Consider the following 22,374-nt stretch of genomic DNA (forward strand, 5'->3'; position numbering starts at 1 on the left):
TGCTCAAACATGGTACCAGAAAGATGGTATCAAGGATGGCTTCCTGGAAGAGGTGGCACAGTGGGCCACAGAGGCTGTGGGGCTACAACAAATACTGAAAATGCAGTGGTCAGTGAGGTAACAATGGGAACAGAAAAAGAAGGAGCAGGCACAGTTGAGGGCAATGTGACCCCTGGGTGCCAGTACAGTCTGGAAACACTGGGAGGTCCCTACACAAAGATTCCTATAGCCAGTGGGAACCATGGGAAGCCAACAGAGCTTTGGGAAAAACAGAACAGTAAAAGCAGCAGGATGCTGAGCACTCACGCCCTGCTGGGCCCTAAGCCAAGACCACCAGGAGATTCAGGAGAGTGGTCCCGGGGGTCAGAAGAGGTGTGTAGATCTTCTCCAAAATGACCTCTCACCAATCACCCTCTCCACATGTAGCATGTGGCAAACAGATGAGCCCCTCCCAGTTCCCCACTCCCGTACCAAAGAAAATACACAGCCCGGACCTAGGAGAGCATTAATGGAGCTAAGCCTTCTCCACCAGAGGATGCTGAAAGATGGACAAAGAAAAGTTCCAGCAGAAGTGACTATCATCTGGGCCACTTCTGGCCCCCTACCTCAGTCACCCCTCCTCAAGTTCCTATACAACTCCCTGTGGGGTAGGGCAGACACTGCACTACAGATCCCCCTTCACAGGAGCCAGAGGCACAGGGGCTCTGCACCATCAGGACTATACGGCTTTGGCAAGGTTTTTGCAGCTCTGAAGGAAAAGGATGGAGGTAGCCAAAGAAGAGACAAAGACAGAACCTGGACACAGGTGGGAAGAAAGCCTGATGCAGTAGTAGCCAGGCCACAGGATGGTCAGCAATTCCCAAGCTGGCTGTGTATGCCCAAAGCCTGTGGAAAGAGTGAGAGTTCTTCTCTCCCTCTCATTCCTCTCTCTTCCTGAGACTATAATATTCCTCCTCCTGCCTCTCAGTAGAAACATACTCACAAATCTGAGGTTTCCCTGAGCACATCTGGCTGCCACCAAAGGAAGGCCAAAGTGGAGGGGTGGGTAGCTATCCATTTCCATTTTACAAACAAGGATCTGCGTTCAGGGACTTGCGGGGTCACAGGGTTATATGGCAAAGGGAAGGAAGGCGATGGTGGGTGGGGCTTACTGACCTTCCCATTCCTGTGCAGCAGTTGCCTTCAAACCAGACCCGTGGGCAGCGAGTTGGACAAGCTTCGTCTAGATTCTAGACAAATCTCTTTGAAACAATGAGGAAACAGAGGGTCCAAAGGGTCTTGTCATGGTCATATGGTGAGTCATGGCAGAACTGGGACACTCTGCAGTGTCCCCACAGCAGCTGCTATCCCCGACACTGGGTATACAGAGACACACAGAGCAGCCATAGCCAGCCTTTGTACCATCCAGGCAGGCAGCCCTCTTCCCTAGGACTCTAAATTAATCTTACCTATTTCAGAGGTATTAACAGAATCTAAAGGAAGGAAGGGAAAGGAGGTCCCACCCAGATAAATCAAAGCTAGAAGAGCACTCAACAGTGATCTATTTGGCTTATTCAGTCATTCCATCATCTGATCAAATATTTATCAGGCATCTATCTACTCCATGTCAGGCCCTGGGCTGGGTCCTAGGGAAACAGAGATCAATAAGGCATTTGAGTTCCTGCCTTTGAGAAAACCCCTGCCTGATGGAGGAAACAGATGGGGAAGCAGATAACTATGAGGTAATGCAAAAAGCAGAACAGGGACGTGTCTGTGGAGCCGAGTGTGTGTGTAGCAAAGTCTTGGAGTGCTCTGTAAAAGGTAGGTCTGGAGGGCTGACAAGCACACATTGGGCAGAGGGGTTCATGGAAAACAAGACAGAGGTGCAGGAGTCCACTATGTTTCACAAACAGGGCATTCAGAGAATCATGGATGAGAAGGGAGGGAAGATGGCCCATACCAACCTTGACTGCCACAGTAGGGAAAAGTGGCTTTCCCCAACTTTTCTGCACAAGTCCAGAAGATTCTCCAGGCAGTCATGGGTCAGCCTTCTGGGTCAGTAGTTTAGTGTGCTCCAAACTCTGCCTCCCTTGCAGACTGATGCTGCCTAAGTTCTTTCTAGACAGCCTGTGTATGCCAGGCTCCTGGCTACAGGAGAGAGACTGGGGACCCACCAGGGCCATGTCTCAGGAATGCCCAGGACCAAAACAGTCCCTCACAAATTGCTCCCCCACATAGTATACTCAGGCTACTTGGAGAACCAGAGCACTGGGTATAAGTTACTTTTAAATTTTTTCTTTATATTTTATAGACGTGAGGTCTCGCTATGTTGCCCAAGCTTGCCTCGAACTCCTGGCCTCAAGTGATCCTCTCACCTCAGCCTCCCAAAGTGCTGAGATTACAGGTGTAAGCCACCATGCCTGGCCCACAAGTCACTCTGTTGTCCAGGCTGGAGTGCAGTGGTACCACCAGGGCTCACTGTAGCCTCTACCTCCCCAGATGCAGATGATCCTCCCACCTGGGCCTCTCGCATAGCTGGGACTACAGGCAAACCAGGACACGAGGCTAATTATAGTTTTTGCAGAGATGGTGTTTTGCCATGTTGCCCAGGCTGTTCTTGAACTCCTGGGCTCAAATGACTCGCCGGTCTTGGCCTCCCAAAGAGCTGGGATTACAGGCATGAAGAACCGTGCCTGTCCCATCGGTCACTTATCTATGATCCTCCTTCCTGATCCCTCAGAGCAATCAACACGGGTGATCACACCCTGTCTCCTTGAAGCTCTGCCCTTGATTTCTCCTGCACAACCTTGCCTGGTTGTCATGATTCTTTGTGAGCTACAGGCTTACCTGCATTTAGCAATGGCCTTGGTGAAGGCTCAGGCCAAGGTACTCTCTTCCAGTGCTCTGCCTTCTTCCTCATCAGTGTCAGCCATGCCCACACCCTTAATTACCTCCTATATACAGATAATTCACAAACAGGTCTCTAGCCTAGTCCTCTCCTCTTAAGCTTCAGATCCTTCAATTCAGCTGCCTACTTGCTATCTCCACTCTTTATCTTGAAACACCTCAAAGGCAACCCCTCAAAACCAAACACTGTCTTCTCTCACCAGAACTCAGGCCTCCTGCCATACCCCCTGGGTCAGCTAAAAGCATCACCATTCAAACAGGTACCCAAACTCCAAACTTCAGACTGATCCTTAGCATCTCCTTCTCTCTCACCAACCCTCATTCCAGCCCTCTGACAAGTCCTACTGGCTTTATTATTCAAAATTAACCATACATTCTGAGCACCTACATGAGAGACATTAAACTAGGTACTTGGAATACAACTACCTCAAGGAGCTTGAATGTGGAAAGAAAAATTAGATATGAGTATTATGCTAGATACCTTACGTTAAATAGAGTCCACAGACAAATACTATGAGAAGCTGAGAAGTAGAGGATGAAGTAGTTACTACCTCTTCTGGGTGGGAAGAGACGATGAGCAACAGCAGCATCTGGCATCCTAACACTCATTTCTTGCATATTTACTTTGCATAGACACTGTGTAAAGCTCTCGATAAGATTGCCTTACAAGGATAAAAACTGCCTTATATTTTATCTTTGCAAATAACACTATGAAGTAGATATGAGGATCCCCGATTCCTGAGTGAGGAAACTGAACACAAAGAGGTTAATTCACTTACCTAAGGTGGCAGTTGGTGAGTGGCAAAGCCAACAATACTTCAAAGCCAAGACTGCCTGTACCCTAGACGTGTGCTCTGTAATGCCTCAGAATCCTTGTTGGAAGTGGCCAAGCAGGGCCAGCACAGACAGAAGGGGAGGATGGAGAGGACTCCAGGTTGCGTGGCGCACTCCTGCTTCACAGTATTCATTACAGTAGTAGCCATACATGTATTTTAAGGCTGTCTGATTGTCTTCTCTACTAGAGTGCAAACTTCTTGAGAGACTGCACCATGTCTGTCATCTTCAATGCCCCATGCCTACCAGAAACTTAATAAGGTTTTGGGGACCTTATTCAAGAAAAATATAATGAAAGCATCACTGCTATACAACCCGTTCCTGCTCACTAGATAAATGAGGCCCTACTGACCACAGCCCAGCATATCTCCAAGTTTCTCTCTGCTGCCCTGTCTGTGCAGAGCCCTCTCACAAGGGAGAGGAAATGGAATGGGTTGGGAGAAGAAATAAAAATCTGGGGTCTCCCTCCTACAAGGAAACAATAGGGGCCTAGGACTCATAGTGGTGGAGGAAGTGTCAGAGCAATAGGGGCTGCGGTAGGGAGATGAGTGGGAGAGGGAGAATAGAGGCCTTCCCCTCTGCCACTCCCTGAACCTCATGATGTCTCACCACCCCAACCTTGGCTTCTGCCTCTTTGATTTCTGTGTTACTGCCACCTCTTGGACGGTAAATGGGGGTTTAGTCCTTAAGCCTCCAACAGAGTAAATCTGTGGGGTTGGAGACATTCTAAATAATGACTGGAAGTCATCAGGTCAGAGGCCTGCTTGCTGAGACATCCTGCTTCATTCAGCAGAACCCACTAGGCTCTCCTGTTTTACAGCTGCTTGACCCAGCTGCCACAGCATCTGGCTGCACTCCCTTTGGGCCATGCCAGCCCAAGCCAAGCCACTCTCCTGTCCCCTTTTTGCTTCCTGGGAAACAGGGCCCCAGTGAGTGATCTAGTCTCTGACCTCACTCCAAGGTGCCAGGGATCTCTCATTCACTCACTGCCTGCCCAGAAAGCCCAGCTTAAATTCTTTTTTTTTTTTTTTTAAGAGACAGAGTCTCGCTCTGTCGCCCAGGCTAGAGTGCAGTGGCGCGATCTTGGCTCATTACAACCTCTGCCTCCTGGGTTCAAGCAATTATCCTGCCTCAGCTTCCCAAGTAGCTGGGTTACAGGCACCCGCCACCACCCCTGGCTAATTTTTGTATTTTTAGTAGAGATGGGGTTTCACCACCTTGGCCAGGCTGGTCTTGAGCTCCTGACCTCGTGATCCACCTGCCTCAGCCTCCCAAAGTGCTGGGATTACAGGTGTGGGCTACCGTGCCCAGCCCAGCTTAAATTCTTTGAACTCATCTCCCCTATTGAGAGAGACGGCTGCCTTGGATTTCTTTCTCCCAAGTTGAAGTTGAATACCCTATGGTTTTACCTGCTTAGGACAGCTGCTTTCCCAACCTTTACTAGCACACATGATTGTATGGAGCTTCATGCTTCCAGTGTAGACCAGTTCTCAGGCCAGAACCAGGCCATCCTCTTGGAATCAGTCTGGCAACAGACATTCTGTTCTCACTAGAGGGAATGCTCTGTGTTTCACTGCTGGCCTCAAAAGGCCCTCAGCAAAATTCTTAACAAAGTGACATGTTACCTTTTCTAACCTCCTTGGTGGATATGCTAAGAACTCCCAAGAAAAGCCCACAGTCCTAGTTAGGATGAACAAGCTAACACAAGCACATTATACTCAATTACTGTTGAAGGGGGAGGAAGTGACTAGGGCAGAAAGAGGGAAGCTGCCTCCAAACAGCTGGTGGACTATCAGGCAGGACGGAGTGACCATAAAGTGGGTCTTCAGCGCCTCAGAGAAGGACCATCACCCCTGCCCCCATTGCTGCCCAACCTCCCAACTGAGGGAATGGAGTTGTATTCCTTAGCTCACCTCCTGCCCCCAAGTAAGTTGAGAAACCTGTGGGACCTATGGCCAACTAGAGCTCTCCTTCACTCCTTCCTAGGGTTAGTCACCCTGTGAACTCAGGCCCACACTCTCTGGGTCTTAGGCTGAAGTCAAGGTGGGGTTGGAATTCTCCCAGCACACACCCACACCTACACAGCCAGAACCCAGTGTGGTCAATACCCGACTCCTACCACGGGCAAGGCCAAGCCAAGGACACTATGACCCAGGCCCATGCCCTCAACAATCATTTCCCTCAGGACATTTTAACTCAACCATATCCCCAGGTGTCCAAGAAAACAGGAAGCCAACCCCAAAGTGAACTCCCCACCTGTGCCGAGGAAGAACTAAACACACACAAACAAGTGGCCAAACTCGCCATGGCCCAACCCCTCACCAGTCTGGCCAGCTGTTCACTGTCAGGGCTCAGAACATCAGTGAGACCGCCCACTCTCCACCATACCCAAGCCTTGCTGCCTTGCACCCAGGCCCCTCACAGCCTTTGTACAGATCCTTTACCCAACACCTGTCTGCCAGCTGGCAGGTGGAGGGACCCCAGTGGGTAGGATGGGCTGCTACAGGGAGAAAGGCGATGCCGTCTTGGCCCTCAGGCTCAGCCTACAGCACTTTAGGCATAGCTGTCTCCTGCCAGCCCTGGGCATTAGTGGTTTTCTGCATGGTCCAGATCACAAGCTTCTCAGGATCAAGGACTGGGTCACCTCCTTTTCTTGCTTCCCAACTCCAGCCTCCTCTGTGCCAGGCCTGGGCTCAGTAAAAAGGGATGCCAGTCTTCTGCAGGAGCACGCCCCGCCCCGTTTACTCTGCATCCTGAGTCTTGCTGAAGCCAGGGCCACCGGCCAACACCAGGAAGGGCCAGGGCCGGAAGGAAGCAGCAGGGCCTATACACAAAGCCTACATGTGGACTATAAAAAGGAGCTCCTCCCTGCCTCCCCCAGGATGGGCCCGGTTCCTAGGAGGTAAAGAGTGGGGAGAAAGCTAGGACTTAAGCCTGGGCACACAGCCACTGCAGCCTCTCAAAAGCTAGCCAAGCACTACCTCAAAAGGAACTAGTCTTGCAAGGAGGGGTGGGAGAATATTAAGGGCTTAGCCAGGAATGCAAGTAGAGACTCTCCAAGTCCCATCTCTTGGGACCATAGCCTCTCTTAAGGCAACCAACTCCACTGTCCCCACTGCTTCTTCCCCGAAAATACAGAATATTCGGGGACGAACCCCTTCTCACACTTCTTTCTCTACTCTCTAGGGGCTGAAAACACCCACCAGAGGTCTCTAGGCACCCATATTCCCCACTTTCTCTGGAGACTCCAGCACACCCAGCAAAGCTCTGGGAAGCAGCTGTGGTGAGTGGCAGAAGTAGCGAGAAACTCAAACTCTGGGCGGCAGCAGAATACTGTGGCCACAACAGAGTAGGCTCAGCAGGCAGCTCAAGTAGGGGCATGGGTCAGTGGGGAAGGGGGGGCGGCTATGGCAGAGAGATAACAATTAGGCAAGGGCCACACAAAGATACCTATTTCAAAGATGTCAGCCAAGGCAGTCTCTTGACCCACACAGGCAGCACTCTACTCTGTAACAGCAAAGCCACACCCACCACATGCACCCTAAGTCATACAAATTAATTCCTTCTAAACCTCCATACTCCAAATCCCTCTCCAGCCTAGTTTACCCAGGGTGTTCAGGCTCTGTGCTAGAGGCCTCACCCAGAATCACTGAGGCCACTCTCCAGGGACGGTGGTGTAGGTCAGCACACATAGCAAATAGGGGAAATTAACATTCCTTGTTGCCAGCCATTGATATGTGGGCACCATTTGTTAGCACAGCACACCCTCACCTACCCTGACAGAGCAGCCTCTTGCTTATTTCCTTCATAGAACTCACCGAATCTTGTAAGCATTTTATCTGTCTGGCTATTTATCTCCTTTCTGGCTGTATCTACCCTAACCTTATGTCTACTTCTGGTCTCCACAGTGCTTGGCACAGTTAGCAAATGCCAGAGTCTAAAGCCAGGGAAGCACAAGTAGTGTCTCACTTATTCAATGAGCCACTGAGGCCCAAGAAAGCTAGTTTTTTTTGTTTTTTTAAGGAGAGTAGCTATGGTGAGATGAAACACAAACCAAGCTAGAGATCTACTGCCACCATGAACAAGTCAGAGGCTGGAGTAATCACATCCAACTCAACATGCCCAAAACACAGTAGCAAGGCCCACAATAAATGTATGACAAATTAAGGAGCATATGAATGAATGCACGCTCTTGAGTTGTCATAGAGAATCCTGGCAAAGCCCTTCTCAGGACATCTGGGGCACGGAGCCCCAGGTTCCCATGTTCAAAGTGTCACCACGAACCAGCAAGTCAAGAGGGTGAGGCTCTTCTGTACCCCGTTCCCAAACAGCGGCTACATTCACCTACATGTACGAGTGTGGGAAAGGTCTGGGTGGGCCAAGCATCTCGACACCAGGGTTGTGGCAAGGATGAGTGCAGGACGGGTTTTGAAATTGAGGCAATAAGTCCAGCTTGTCCACAGATGGAAGCCTAGGCTGGTCAAACACATGTGGCCAGAGGGAAGAAAAACAAAACAAAAAAAATAACCCTCTGTTCCTATAGAACAGTCCATCTTACTGTCACTTGCACCAGAATGGGAGAATAAACTGAATACTATAGCAGGAATCAGAAATCCTAGGATCTACCACGAACTTGCTATGTGACCTTACCCTCAGGACGTTGGTTTTCTCCTCTGTAAGAGAGAGATAGTAACTCCTGTCCTCCATGGATTCATGGAGCTACTGGGAAGTTCAAACAATACAACAGGTGAGAAAATGTTCCATGAACTCCCAATATACTGTTCAAATTCCAGAGTTTTTTGGTGCCCCAGTCCTCTGTGTACAGACTCAGGGAAGGAACACAGAAAGCGAGCAGGAAACAGACTCCTAGCCCAGGTTGTTGGAGCAGCCACTTGTGGCCGAGCTCAGTGGTGGAGAATTGGAGCTCTGTAGTTAACGAAGGTGAGAGTAAAGGAAATGAATACTGTTAAGTGGTCACTAAGTGACAAATGTTGTGCTGGGTACTTTTCACATAAAATCTCTTACTCTGATATACAATCTCCCTTATTATTAACATACAGCTCTGTGAGAAGAAATTACTTTTACAGCTAAAGATCAGTTTCAGACAGGGAAAAGTAATCTGCCCAAGGTCACAGTAAGAGCTGAGACCTGAACCCAAATCTGACCAGCTCTAGCCACAAATCTCTAGGCACTTAAGCTCAATTACCAGCAAGGTGGGACGATATAGTCAACGGGGGCCCGAAGCCAATCCTCACCCATGGCTCCACCTTGAGTCTTGCCACCTGTAAACATGCTGCTCTGCGAGATTCCCTCCAAGGAGGCACTGTTCCCATGCTCCTCTAAACAAGGCGCTCTACAAGGGGCACCAGAACATTCCCATCCTCCTGTCCCACACCCATCTCTCCTACGACTCTCCTCAAAGTCTGCAGCGACTTCTCTAGTTCTAACAAAGCAAGTGGAAAGGGGAAAAAATCAGTCTTCTAATATCAGGCCTTTGCAATCTCAGGCCTCACTCCCTCCCTCCAACTTATCATCTGTGGTCTCCTTGAAGCAACGTCCCACAGGAAAAGGCACAGAGTGAGAAGAGATGCTGTGAGTTAACGGAGACTGACACAGAACAGTGACAGCAGAGGCAGGCCCTACCACATCAAGGCTGTGGCATTAGAGCACTTCCTGGAAGACAAGGTCTCTCCAGATAGCGTCCTGGGCTAGGCACTTAGAAATAGGACAATATCATACCTTCACTCCACAGAAAGGGTTACCACCCAAAACAGCTGCTTCCAGCCAACTGCCATGTCTCCCTGCAAAACCAGCAGTGGGAAAGAGCCCTGACAATAGAGGGATTGCTGAGAGCTGCAAGAGAGGATGGGCAGGCCTCCTTGCCTCTGAATCAAAGGGCTGGTGGCCAGGCACCAGTCCCTTAGGACAACAGGTGCATTCGCTCTTCTCCCCACTAGGTCCTCCTGGGAACTTAATCCTCATCTCTGTCCTGTCAGGGTTCCTACGTAGTAAGCACTTACACTGTGCCACACATCATGCTAAGCACTTTATACAGGTTCTCATCAAATCCTCACAAAAACCTTATAAAATAAATGCCATTTGATACTATCCCTTTTACTGATAAGCAGCCCAGAGAGGTAAAGCCACATGCTTTAAGGTCACAGAGCAAGTAAGCTGCACAACAGGATTTTAATTCAAGCAGAGTCTAGGGCCCAAATGCTTAACTACTAAGCTCTGTCTCACCCCTCAAGACCCAGCCCTTCTCCCATCCACCACCATGGCATCCCCACCCTGGCTCAGCAAGAAGGTCTTGTCTGGGCCCTCATCAGTTCTCTCCTGCAAACTGGAGGAGCTCACTGGCCTCCCTCCCCAACACCTGCCTGACAAACCACTGCCACTGTGGTCTCCCAGACAGAGGCAAGTCAGTCCCACTACAGCCTCTGCTGACTCCCGCTGCCTCCAGAACTGAGTGTAATCTGCTGGGCACGGCACGCCAGGGCTACAGCTGTCTCCAACCAGTCCCAGCCTCCTCTCTACCACACCAACTCTGTTCCCTACCCCTGCACGGAGTGATTCCCAGTTCCTCAGCCTCGGCACAGGCAGGTGCCTCAGTAATTCAAGGCCCACCTCAAAGGTCACCTCTCCTTTAATGCCTTCCTGGCAGAGCGCCTCACAGTTCTTGGCAGAGGCTTTCATATTATGGCATGTAACACACAGGGTTATAATCACATGCCTCTACATCTGTCTATTCCAAGAGTTCCTCAATGGCACAAACCATGTCTCAATAAATTTTTGAATCCTTGCTGCCTAGCACTGGGTGAATTGGAGGTATAATAATACTTATTGCAAATATTAATAAATGTGCCTCATTCCAAGAAGCTACCCAGAGCAAAGCTGGTAGTCAAGATCTCTAAACTCCAACTGAATCCTGTGCATCTATGTACACATACACGCGGAGTCCGGAGAGAAGCTGGAGGTGTTGTGGGTCCCAGGACTGGGTGTGCTCAGCTCCTCCAGTTATCTGTGAAGCAGGCCCTTTTCCTAGGTTCACAGGAAACAGAGGATCCCAGCTGGGCGGGGGGCCTGGAAACCCACACATCAGGGCAAGCCTGGGGTGCTGAGGAAACACTAAAAGGTCTGACTTCCCTTGGAAAAAACTACATTCAGACAGGAAACACACAGGCAGGGATGGCTAGCTCTGGAGGTCCGGACATGTGCTCTTGCCCCTCTCCCACTGGGAGTAACAGCCAGTACAAAGAAAACCCTTGATGACACCGGCCTGGGCCTTGCCCTCTCCCGTGCTGTGGGCCTAGCCCTCGGAGCAGACCTCTTGGTGTGGTCTGCTCCCCAGCCACAGGGGTCAAGCCCCAGCCAGCTGGTTCCACTACTACCTCCCTTCTGAGCCCGCCTGCCTCATCAAGGCGGTTAGCTGTTTTCTTCCGCCACCCTCACCCTCTTCATCAAAGGTACTGCTCACAATTGTCATTGCCTGTTTTCGTTTCCCTAAAAGCAAGCACCCATATTCATTTACCTGAGAGGGCCTGGCATCTAGAAAAGTATCTAGTGAAGAATCAGCCAAAGACAGAAGACTAGGCCCCAGAAGTCCCCAAGGACATGCTCAGTCAGTATTCACAGAGTACCTCCAGTGTCTACACCAGTGTTTACTGGGCCCACAAAGACCCTCAAATGGACAACCTCATTAAACACGAGTCTGAACCATCTCAACTCAGAAGACACCAGAAGAAAAAGTGTGGAGCCAGAGCCTAGAGAGGCTGAGGCTGTCTTGGGATACCAAAGCCAAAGCGGTCTTTGCCCTGTAATGCACGGCCTGAGCACAAAGGTGTCTCACAGAGGAGCCACGTGGATCACAGGGAACATGGTCTTGGGGTTGCTAGTCAGCCACTGACTAGTGAGCTGGCCCCAACTGAGGCCCTGGCACACACTGACACTTACAACACCTTGGGCACAAACGATTCTCCATTTCCATTTCCTCACCTGTAAAATGGGACAAAAGGTCTCGATAGCACTCAGCTGGAACTCTACGTAATGCATTTTATTCATTTATGTCAGTATCTGCAACATAAAAGGCCAAACACCAACCTGGTTCCTGTCATACCACCAGGACAACCAAACTTGTCAACACCTAAGCACTTCCCCACCCCGCCTTTGAGCCAAATGACCACCCTAGAAATCAGCAGGTGTCAGCTCCATTTCACAAGTGCTGACGCGAGACGGCACAGAGTCAGGGCAGAAATAGGTCTTACATATGAGTGCTCCTTAAACCACACTGTCTCTCCCTCAGGTCCACCGACACCCTGAAGGTAGCACAGTGTCTCTCTCTTTGGCCGGGCTTCAGGCACTGCTGGTACCCTGGTAGGGTCAGCAGGAAAGGCCAGATACTTGAGGCACTTGGGCAAGAGTCCAGGTGGCAGAAAACCCGGCTGGCAGTCCAACCTCCTCAGAGGCCGCAGGAATCAGAACCTACCAACAAGGAGAGCCCATGAATGGACAGAAACAGGGCAGGCTTCAGTGGAAGCCTCCATTAGTAAAGTCTGAACACACAGGCATCAACCAGACTTTTCATCCAGGCTCCTTTCAATTTGAGTCCCCAAAATCCAAGACCCAGGGTCCTCCTACATCTTTTGCCTACCCTCCAGGCCTGTCAAATCCTAGCTAACTGATGAGATCACTGAATGTGTACACCTCTGGCTGACCCACCTGCTCACTGCTGGGTAGGGGGTTATCAGGTCCTCTGTGTGCCTGCCTCCATCCCCCAAAGACCTGAGGCATGATAGATCATGCCCTCTCTGCACCCCTTTTCTGTTCAGGCCCCAACTTACAAACAAGAAAGGTCACACCCAGGAGTCAAATGTGCACAACTCCAAACACTTTCTCTACAGAAACACTGTTTTACATGGTGGGTGGGTGAGTGGGCACATGGGTTGAGGCAAAACAAAACCGTTTCCTGCCTTTTTCTGAGTAGCAATCTAAGTGAAATGTGAATTTGGTCACCGTCCTCCTCCCTTCCTGCACCTTCACCCTTACCTCCAGCCACACCTCACCCCCTCACCATTCCCAGTTGAGGGTCTTGAAGGGCAGCCATGGTCTATTGTTAATGTTATTACTAATAACAGCTCACATTTATTAAACATTTATGTGTCAGACAATGCTAGATATTTTTACATGAATTGTCTCATTTGATCCTGGAGCAACCATATATAGTGGATATATTACTACCCCCATTTTACAGATGAGGAAATCAAGGCACAGAGAAGGTAAGTAACTGGCTGGGAAACATACAACAAATATATGGGCTTCAAATCCAGACTTGCCATCAACCACTGTGCTACATTTATTGCCTGCTAATATGCATGGTTTAAAATGCAGTCTGTTACCCAGGAGATCTCTGAGAACTTTCAGCCAGTGCCACCAACTCAACACAGCATAGGGAGCAAGGAAGGGGACCATGCCTGGAGTCTGATGCCTGAGTGATGTTCCCAGGATTATCTCAGCTCTTTGCAGTGCCCATCCTTCCTCTACTTTGGAATCCACAGGCTCTCAAGTCACTAAAATGTTCTCCCAGTGGCTGACAGGGTCAGTGGGGGCACTGAGGAAGGCGGCTGCCATTTCTAAGTTGAGCAGCTGCGTTAGATCTGTGTCAGATCTGGAGTTTGTAGCTGAGGATGGCTGGCTGCCTCACCACAAGACCTTCCTTCCTCCCAATCTCCTCAACCATCTACACACATGCACACCATACCCAAGAAGGTTTGTGGGACCCCCCTTTGGGGTGTCACTTCCTGATCCCCCTCCTTCACACAGACCTGGTTCTGAGCCCGGGTCTCTCTAACCCCAGTCTCCGGGGGTCCCTGCAAGAAGCAACCTAGTCTGGAGTTGCAGACACACCATCTCTTCACACTGAGAGGCGGGGGAATGGAGGGCAAAGCAGAGTGCCCATCCGACCACAGCACAGGCACGCGCTAAGTGGAACAACTCTCAAAGATCTGGGGTTTTTCAAAATCCCCCAACTCCCTCCTCCCACTACAGACCAGCACAAAAGCAGCCAAGCTCAGGCCTGGGAAGTCGAAAAGGCAGGAAACCAAGAGAAGCCGCTCCCGCTCCCTGAAGCCACCGGACAGAGGACAAAGGGCTAGACTCCAAACTAGCTGCACTCCTGAGAAGAGTACCTGACTCCAAGGCGCTGGGGCAGGCCTTTATGGGGCCCATCTTCTGGGAACGTGCTTCCCAGGGCAAGGGGAGTCCCTGTTCTGGCACTGAGTGTCTGCCCACCCACATAGGCTTCCAAAACTCAGCTTTGGGACAAAAGTAGCATTAAAAACAAAACAAAACAAAACAAAAACAAAAACAAAAAACAGCCACTGCCTTCTCTCAGGCTTCTCCAAACCAAACAAGACCACCTTCCTCCCTCTCCCCCAGAGGGAGATGAGTAGGCCCGGCTCTGCTCCAAGACCAGCCCTACCCAACATCTGCCTAAGTTCTACTTAGGGAACCCAAAGGTTCCTTTGCAACCAAGAGCCCAGCCTGGGGGCCCGGAGAGTTTCACAGACTGCTCTTTCTGGAAAAAGAGTGGTGGGCGGGGACCGTCTGGTCAGGCCCCAGGTTCCCGTGCTGGGTTGGGGCCGCTGCCTTAGCTCCCCTCAACGATGCCACCACCACTCCCAGGGTCTGGGGGGGCCCGATGCCCGCACCGCAGATCTCCAGCCCGCGAGGATTTTTAGGCCTCAGGGCAAAGCTCCAGGAACAGTAACTCCCCCCAGCTGGGGGAGGGGGTGTCCTGTCAGGTGACCGAGGACCCGGATGCCCCCCGCCCCCAGTGACCACCCGAGACGAAGCGGGGGCGGGGCCCCGAGGGGGTGGGGGAAGGCCCGAAAGTTTGCCCAAGTCGCTGCGGCGGCCGGCCGGGGCGCAGGCAGTTGGGCCGGGCTCCCACGACCCCAGCGCGCGGCGGGCCCAAGCAGGAAGGGGGCGCACTTACTGGCCCCCTCTATCTTGTCGGCGCCCCTGCTCCACGTGATCTGGCGCGTCTCCAGCTTGACCTGGAAGGTCTTCCGCTCGGGTCGCTGCGACTTCTTGGAGTAGAACAAAGTCATGACGGTGCCCACCTCGAGGCTGCGGCAGAGGTGCAGCACCTCGGCGTCCGAGGGCGCGCCGGGCCCGCAGCCGTTGGCGCAGGGGGATGCGGCGCCCGCCATGGCTCCGACGCTGGGGGCGGCGACGGCACAGGCCGGGACGGCCCGGGAGCAGGCGCAACGACGCCGGCTGAGGTTGGGGCTGAAGCTGAGGCGGCCGACGAGCGGGACCCGGCGGCGGCTCCTGCAGGCGGACACGGGGCGGGGCCTGAGCGCGGCGGGGCGGGGCGGGGCGGCCCTGAGGCCCCGCCCCGCTCGCGCGCCGGGAACAAAGGCGCCCGCGCACCCGTGGGGAGGACCCCCGCCCGCCGGCCCGCTGCGCCTGCGCCCCACGACCCCCAGACAGGCCGCAGGCGGGGACGGAGGCTCGATGGCGGCGGGAGCGCGCGCCGTTCCCGGTCGACCCACCCAGCCCTCAGTCCCGCAGAGCTTTCTCACGCGGCCCCGGACACAGCCCGGCGGCCACGAGCGGCCCTGTCACGCACGGCAGCCCCGCCCACAGGCCGCAGGCCCAGCAGCCGGCGCGTCAGTCAGGCGTACTCGCACGGGCGTCCGCCAGCCCGCGGTCCCGCACAGACGCAGCCCCCGCGTCCCGAACACCGCCCATGCAGCGACCAGGACGGGACGCGAGGAGGTGGCGCGTCCTCCGGGCATGCCTGGCCAAACCCAGTTACCTGGGCGGGCTTCCCGGCGAAGGGAGCCAGGCCGGGCCGCCTCACACCGGCGGTGGCAGCGGGTTCTCCGCGCGCCCTCTCCTGAGAGGGGCGGGGGCGGGGCCGCCTGCGGATTGGCCGCAGGCACTGATGGACAGCCGACATGTCCCGCCCCCCCGGCAGCGCGGGGCTGGCCCCTGGCCGCTCTTGGGACGGCCAGACCCACGTCTGTCTGTTCCGCCTCTGCTGCCAGGGTGGCCTTCAGTGGTCCTCTCGTTCGGAGAGTTCCCCCCAGCCCCTTGCAGGGGCGTTAAGTCCGCGGCCGCGCTGCCCAGCGGCCTGACCTGCAGCTCCCAGGGCCTTTGTGTCTGTCCTTCGCATGGGCCTCTGTACGCTCCGTCTCCACGCGGCGGGACTGGAGTCTGATCCCGGGCGCCCCTCCTGCAAATGCTCTCCTGAACTTTGATTTTCCCCGCCTTACTTTCCTCCTCCTCCTGTGGCCGCTGCCTCTCGATCTCAGAAGCTTCTCTTCCTCTGCACTCAGTGCTAGGCCAGATCCCAAGGCGACCTGACCTTTCCCCTGGCTTTACCGGCCACACAGGCACCGATGACTCCAAACCTGCATCTCCCCTACGTTCCAGGCCCCAGCATCCCACTGCATGTGCCACATCCGCCCACCTTAGACAGCTCACCTTCCCTCCCCAAACGGTTCTTTCCAGTCTTCACTTTCTCAGAACGTGGCGCTAAACTCCTCTAAGTTGGAAGGCCAAAAACCTTGCAGATAAGTTTGCTCCCTCTGCTTCACCTCCAATCCATCAAGATCTGTTCACTGAACCCACAAGCTGAAGGCCCCATCTCCTGTCACCCAGACTATTTACTTTTGTTTTGCCTGGATGTATTCTCCATGCTTTAAATCTTTACAATGAAATTAAATAATGATCCCCTACATCCAGCCTAAAACCCTCCATGAATTCCTATTGCACTAAAATCCACACTCGCTGCTTGGCCTAGCAGGTTCTATATGACCTGCCCATCTCACCAGTTTCATCTCTCACAAGTGATCCTTCGCTCTCCATTCTCCAGCCACAAGGCCTTTTTCTGGTTATGGAATAATTCATACTCTTCGTCTTTCTGAAGCCATTCTTGAAACTCACCCCTGCAATCTATCTGCCGCTGTCAGCACCGCCAAAATTGAGGACACCAACGGTCGCAGTGGAGTCTGATATGTTGAGCCAGGCAGTGGGTCGGCTGCCGGACACAGCAGGACAACTTACTGCATTTCAGAGGTGAGAAGCCCAACAGAGCTTCCAGCTGATGCCAGAGAAAGAGCCAGGCTTCCTGGGATTTGTGGGATAGTAGGACTAGACTAGAGTTTGTAAGTATGTAAGAGTGTGTGCTCAGGCAACCTACTCAGCTGGATAGTGACCTGGGGCTGCTGCTTCTGACTTTGTCTTGCTGTAGTGGAAACTTGTGTGTTACGTTGATATCCTCAAGTGCATCCCCTAAGAAGCTCAGAATTCAGCATGACTTTGAGACACTTTGTCCTAGCCAGCTTCTGTGGCCTAGGGAGCGGTGGGGTAGCTGAGATGGACTGCCACCTAGTGGCAGGCCTTTACGTGGGCGGGAGGGAGCTGGCATAGACCCTGTGCTGAAGGCATGCACCTGTGGTCACACCTGATCCTCATAATTATCCTCTAATGAGGAATGATGGTCTGCAGTTTACTGATGAGAAACAGATTCGGAGAAGTTCTACAATTTGCCCCAAAGCCCCATAACTAACATAACTAGGTGGGAATTAGAACCAAGTCGACCTGACTCCATGAGTTTTCTGCCTCACAGGAGATCCACTGGCTTAGGTAAGTCCTGGTGGTCAGTAGTCAGTGGGCATGGAGGCTCTCTGGTTAATCAGCATGGGTGAGGGGAGGCATGCTCACTGCTGGCCTAGGGCACAGGGAATCCAGCAGAACGTGAATGCTCACAGAGTGTGGCTTGAACTGGCTTAGGCTTAAAGTTCTGTGGACCCTGCTCTTCCCTGTGTTGGGCCTTGACAACATGAGTTAGGAGCACAAGAGAGACCCAGCGCCAGCTCTCCGGGAGTTCAGACATTAAACACTCTGTTACATAAAGACAATTGTGATGAGGGCTAGGAGGAAAAACATTGGGTCGAGATCTCTTCAGACCGCAGCAGAGGTCTAAAGGAAGCGAGTCAATGGCGAGGTGAATTATTAAAGGTGGGTTGGAGAAAAATACGTTCCAAGTAGAGGTAACAGCATGTACAAAGGCCCTGAGGCCAGGAAGAGGTTGTTGAATTTAGGGTTACAAAGCTAGAGTTTCCTGACTGAGGAGGGGATAGGGAGTGATGAGGCCAGGAAGGCGGGCAGGGGCTGAATGGGGCCCCTCTCTGGCTGTCTGATCCTGTTTTTTATAGGAGGCACCCTCCTAAGTGCTGCAGCCCTCGTTGAGCTTCCCATGCTGACTCAGGCAGCCTGTGGGCTCGATACACTTTTTAAATCTGTTTCTCCATTTTTTTGGGGGGAGCTTCCTAATGTGCAGGGTAAGTCTTCCTTGCTTTTACTTTTGCCTCTGGGGCTGGACCTCCAGGGGCTCAAGAAATCCCTGCCAACAAGAGCTTGAGTTTTCAGCCCATTGCCAGGCCTGTAATCAGGGAACAGGGCCCATTTCCTCCTGGGACTTCTGGGCCGGCATCCCAGGCCTCAGTTGCCTCCTTCCACCAAAGGAGGTGCAGGAAAAACAGGGCATGCAGAGGGTGTGGTCTGTGTGGGCTTCCCCCAGCTCAGCATATATATGGGTGTGTGGGTGTGAATGGCAATACGTGCAGCTGCGCTGTCTGGGAGGAGCAGCCCAGCACCCACACAAGGCACACGCCTGTGACGTCACCCAGGCTAGCCCTGCTCAGGCCTATTTCTGTGAGCATGCATGCTTCAGCATGCCTTGGCCTACACTACCTGTGCCCGTGCCCAGAGTCTGGGGAGAGTCCCAGCCCAGCTGCCCCTCGGGACCTGTGGGTTTGGCCTCACAGCTGTTTATTAAATGACCACTTAGAACAGTGGTTGGCGTATAGTAAACACTATGGAACTGCTTTATCCACATTGTCTCATTTCTTCCTCATTACAGCCCTATAAGTGCTCTTATTACCCCCATTTTCCAGATGAAAAAACTGAGGCACAGAGCTAAAAGGCAGGATTGAAACCCAGGTAGTCTGGCCTCAGAGTCAGTGCTGTTTTGCTTCCCATGTATGTATGAACACTTTATTGTATATCCTCTCTCCTTTGTAAAATACCCCTACCTGATGTATTTTCTTTTTTCTTTTTTTTTTTTTTTGAGACAGAGTTTCTCTCTCGTCGCCCAGGCTGGCGTGCAATGGCGTAATCTTGGCTCACTGCAAACTCCGTCTCCCAAGTTCAAGCAGTTCTCCTGCCTCAGCCTCCTGAGTCTCTTTTGATTCAGTGCTGTCACAGGTTGGGTTCTTTGGATGCGGACTCTGTGACAGGTTAGTGTGCAGCATGTTTATTAGGGAGTGCTCCTGGGATCAACACTCAGGGAGGTACTGGAAAGAAACAGGAGTGGGCACAGGGCAAACTAAACGGAGACGCAGGCCTGATGACAGTCTCAGCCAACCCCCAGGATCTCTGTTGTCTGGCACTAGCCTGGAAAGGAGTTGTAATGTCCTGGGAAGAGCCTAGCCTGGGCCAGACGGCACTCTGCAGCCAAGGTGATCTTCGAGGGGCTGGCAGCTAAAGATTTTCTGCTGACAGCTCTCCCAATAGTTGGGTCAACAAGTCCTTCCTTGAAGGGGATCTGGGTGGCACATTGCTATGCCTACCACAAATGTATTCTTTTTCAGCCCTTTAAAAAAAAGCTTTGAGTACTTAAAAATAGAGAACAAAATATAGAAATAGGAGATGAGATTATAAGGAGGAGGATGATAATATGGTTTATGGGTTAACGTAGCTGATGTGATTGAGAATTAAACATGGCTGAGCTTCCTGATAGCCAAAACAATAACACTTTCTATTCTGTTAACTGGTTCTTTGGAGTAAAAAAAAAATTCTGGGGTTAAATTATAAAAGAAGTTTCTCACCTGGACACTTATTTAATTGAAATAGTGGAGAATGTTCTCAACTGATTAATAGCAAATACTGATGCCGTTTTCATTTGTTCCTTGTAATGGCTTTGAGTGAATATCGAAGGCATAATATACAAGTATAGCGTATAGCTCAGTGAAGCCCTTTTCACATTAGAAGGGAACAGATTTATAGTCTTGCAGTGTCTAATTTGATCCATGTGTAGAACATTGTCTTTTTCCTTTAAACCATTCTTTTTTTTTTTTTTTAAACTCTTATTGCCCAGGCCAGAGTGCAGTGGCACGATCTTGGTTCACTGCAACTCCCGCCTCCCGGGTTCAAGCAAGTCTCCTGCCCCAGCCTCCTGAGTAGCTGGGATTACAGGCACGTGCCACCATGCCCAGCTAATTTTTTGTATTTTTAGTAGAGACAGGGTTTCATCATGTTGGCCAGGTTGGTCTCGACTTCTGACCTCAGGTGATCCACCCGCCGCAGCCTCCCAAAGTGAAGGGATTACAGGTGTGAGCCACTGCACCCAACCTAAACCATTCTTTAATTTTTAGTCAGTTTCTCATGTTAGACATCTGAACAGCCCCTCCTCTGGGTTTGTGAGCCAGCCTGCACCTCAGCATACAGCCAGTATTCCTAAGAACTAACAGTGCACCTTGAACTCCACCCACAACCTGCTGTGTAGGCTCCTGACCCCTGGCCCCCAAATCTGTCTGTGGCTCCAACTTAGTTGTCAGGCCTCACACTTCTTAGGTCATGTCCACCTGCTTTCCTCCTCACCTGGGACGTATTATCTGTCCCTCAAGAGCCTCGTGTTTTCTCTCAAGGCAAAATCACACCTGGCTCAGCTGCTCCCAGGGACTGCTCTCTCCATCGACCTTGGTGTATCTCTGCTGATTGGCCCCTGTAGTGGGACCCAGATGTTGAGGTTCTCCAGCTGCGCTGCAGATGTACCTTCTTCTGAAAGGTGGCAGGGACACTGTGATTGCATCACTGAGGCGACATATGGCAATAAAGGAAGAGAAGGAGAAAGCCCTTGCCAGCTACTGGCCCAGGCCAGGGCAGACCTGCACTTTTCTGTTTTTCTCTCTCCTCCTTGCAACACACTTCACCGATGCATCCTCTAGAGCACTAGGACAGCAAGCTGAGTCAGAACAAGTTCCCACTCCAGCAGTGGGTACAGAAATGCCAACAGACCATGACAATTCAGTGTGATGGGGTCCCCTGGAGCACTGAGAAGGGACACTTGGCTTTATTGAGACCTGTTGGTGTTGTGGAGATAGAGCAGAGTGAGAAACTGTATGCCTGAAAGAGATGTGGCCACTCCAGATACAAGGCAAACACTCATTTTCATGATAGGGTCACTCCAAGTTGTTTTGTGGGTTATTATTAATTTTTTGCAACTAAAATATAAACATTTTTAGAGATGCAAATGTCCACATATAATAGTTTATTTAGTTAACATGTACATACTTTAAGTCACATATTTAAAACAATGTATTCATGAATATTGATTTTTTGCACACTCACATTTTCAGTAAATTATATTCAACTCTATATAAATCTTGGATTTCTGTATTTTCACTATAAGTCAGTTTTTAAGTCATCTAATAAAATCTCTCAAAGCACATCATCACTTTCCCTCCCTTCTAAGTTTGAGAGAGAGCAAACAACCTTTTTTTTTTTTTTTTGAGACAGTTTCACTCTTATTGCCCAGGCTGGAGTGCAATGGCACGATCTTGGCTCACTGCAACCTCCGCCTCCCAGGTTCAAGCGATTCTCCTGCCTCAGCCTCCCGAGTAGCTGGGATTACAGGTGCACACCACCACACCCGGCTAATTTTTTGTATTTTTGTATTTTTTTTTTTTTTTTTTTTGAGACGGAGTCTTGCTCTGTCTCCCAGGCTGGAGTGCAGTGGCCGGATCTCAGCTCACTGCAAGCTCCGCCTCCAGGGTTCACGCCATTCTCCTGCCTCAGCCTCCCGAGTAGTTGGGACTACAGGCGCCCGCCACCTCGCCCGGCTAGTTTTTTTGTATTTTTCAGTAGAGACGGGGTTTCACCATGTTAGCCAGGATGGTCTCGATCTCCTGACCTCATGATCCACCCGTCTCGGCCTCCCAAAGTGCTGGGATTACAGGCTTGAGCCACCGCGCCCAGCCAATTTTTTGTATTTTTAGTAGAGACAGCGTTTCACCATGGCCAGGGTGGTCTTGAACTCCTGACCTCAGGTGATCCACCAGCCTTGGCCTCCCAGAGTGTTGGGATTACAGGCGTGAGCCACTGTGCCCGGTCAACTTTTTTTACGTAAAATTTTTTTACTTAAAAAATAATTTTTGTTGAGGAATAATTTACATATAAATACATCCATTTTTAAGTGTAAAATTTGTGCTTTGATAAATGTATACCCTCATGTAACCTCCACCCAATCAAGAAAGAGAATATTTCCATCATCCCAACATGTTTCCTGGTGCCCCTTTGCAGTCAGTCTCCTGCGTCCCCACCCAGCAACCACTGACTGTCACTACAGATTAGTTTTGCCTATTCTGGAATTTCACATAAATGGAATCATACAGTATGTACTATTGTGTCTACGTTCAGCATAATGTTATTGAGATTCATCCATGTTACAGCAAAGAGAATACTTTCTGAATTAGTATGTGATGTTATCACTGAAAATTGTAACCTAAGCATAATTACCTTTTAGTATAACATTAAGATATTGCTTTTTTCCCCCTCAATTCCTCTATGGATATATACTAA

General features: G+C 51.2%; 1 protein-coding gene and 1 long non-coding RNA gene across 2 annotated transcripts in view; one reads left to right on the forward strand and one right to left on the reverse strand.

Annotated features, from left to right (window-relative positions):
- The window catches only part of PLCG1 (phospholipase C gamma 1), a 38,646-nt gene extending 23,312 nt beyond the window's left edge, over positions 1–15,334 (reverse strand). The window contains exon 1 of the mRNA XM_025398619.1: positions 14,714–15,334. Within this exon, the coding sequence (XP_025254404.1) occupies positions 14,714–14,930 (217 nt within the window). The 5' untranslated portion in view covers positions 14,931–15,334. The remainder of the gene's footprint in view (positions 1–14,713) is intronic.
- Positions 14,572–22,374, forward strand: part of LOC112632713 — a 36,738-nt gene continuing 28,935 nt past the window's right edge. The window contains exons 1-4 of the long non-coding RNA XR_003121436.1: positions 14,572–14,858; positions 16,701–16,806; positions 17,223–17,376; positions 18,870–19,031. This is a non-coding gene — a long non-coding RNA (uncharacterized LOC112632713). The remainder of the gene's footprint in view (positions 14,859–16,700; positions 16,807–17,222; positions 17,377–18,869; positions 19,032–22,374) is intronic.

This window comes from Theropithecus gelada, chromosome 10, assembly GCF_003255815.1.
Source record: "Theropithecus gelada isolate Dixy chromosome 10, Tgel_1.0, whole genome shotgun sequence".
Lineage (NCBI taxonomy): Eukaryota > Metazoa > Chordata > Mammalia > Primates > Cercopithecidae > Theropithecus > Theropithecus gelada.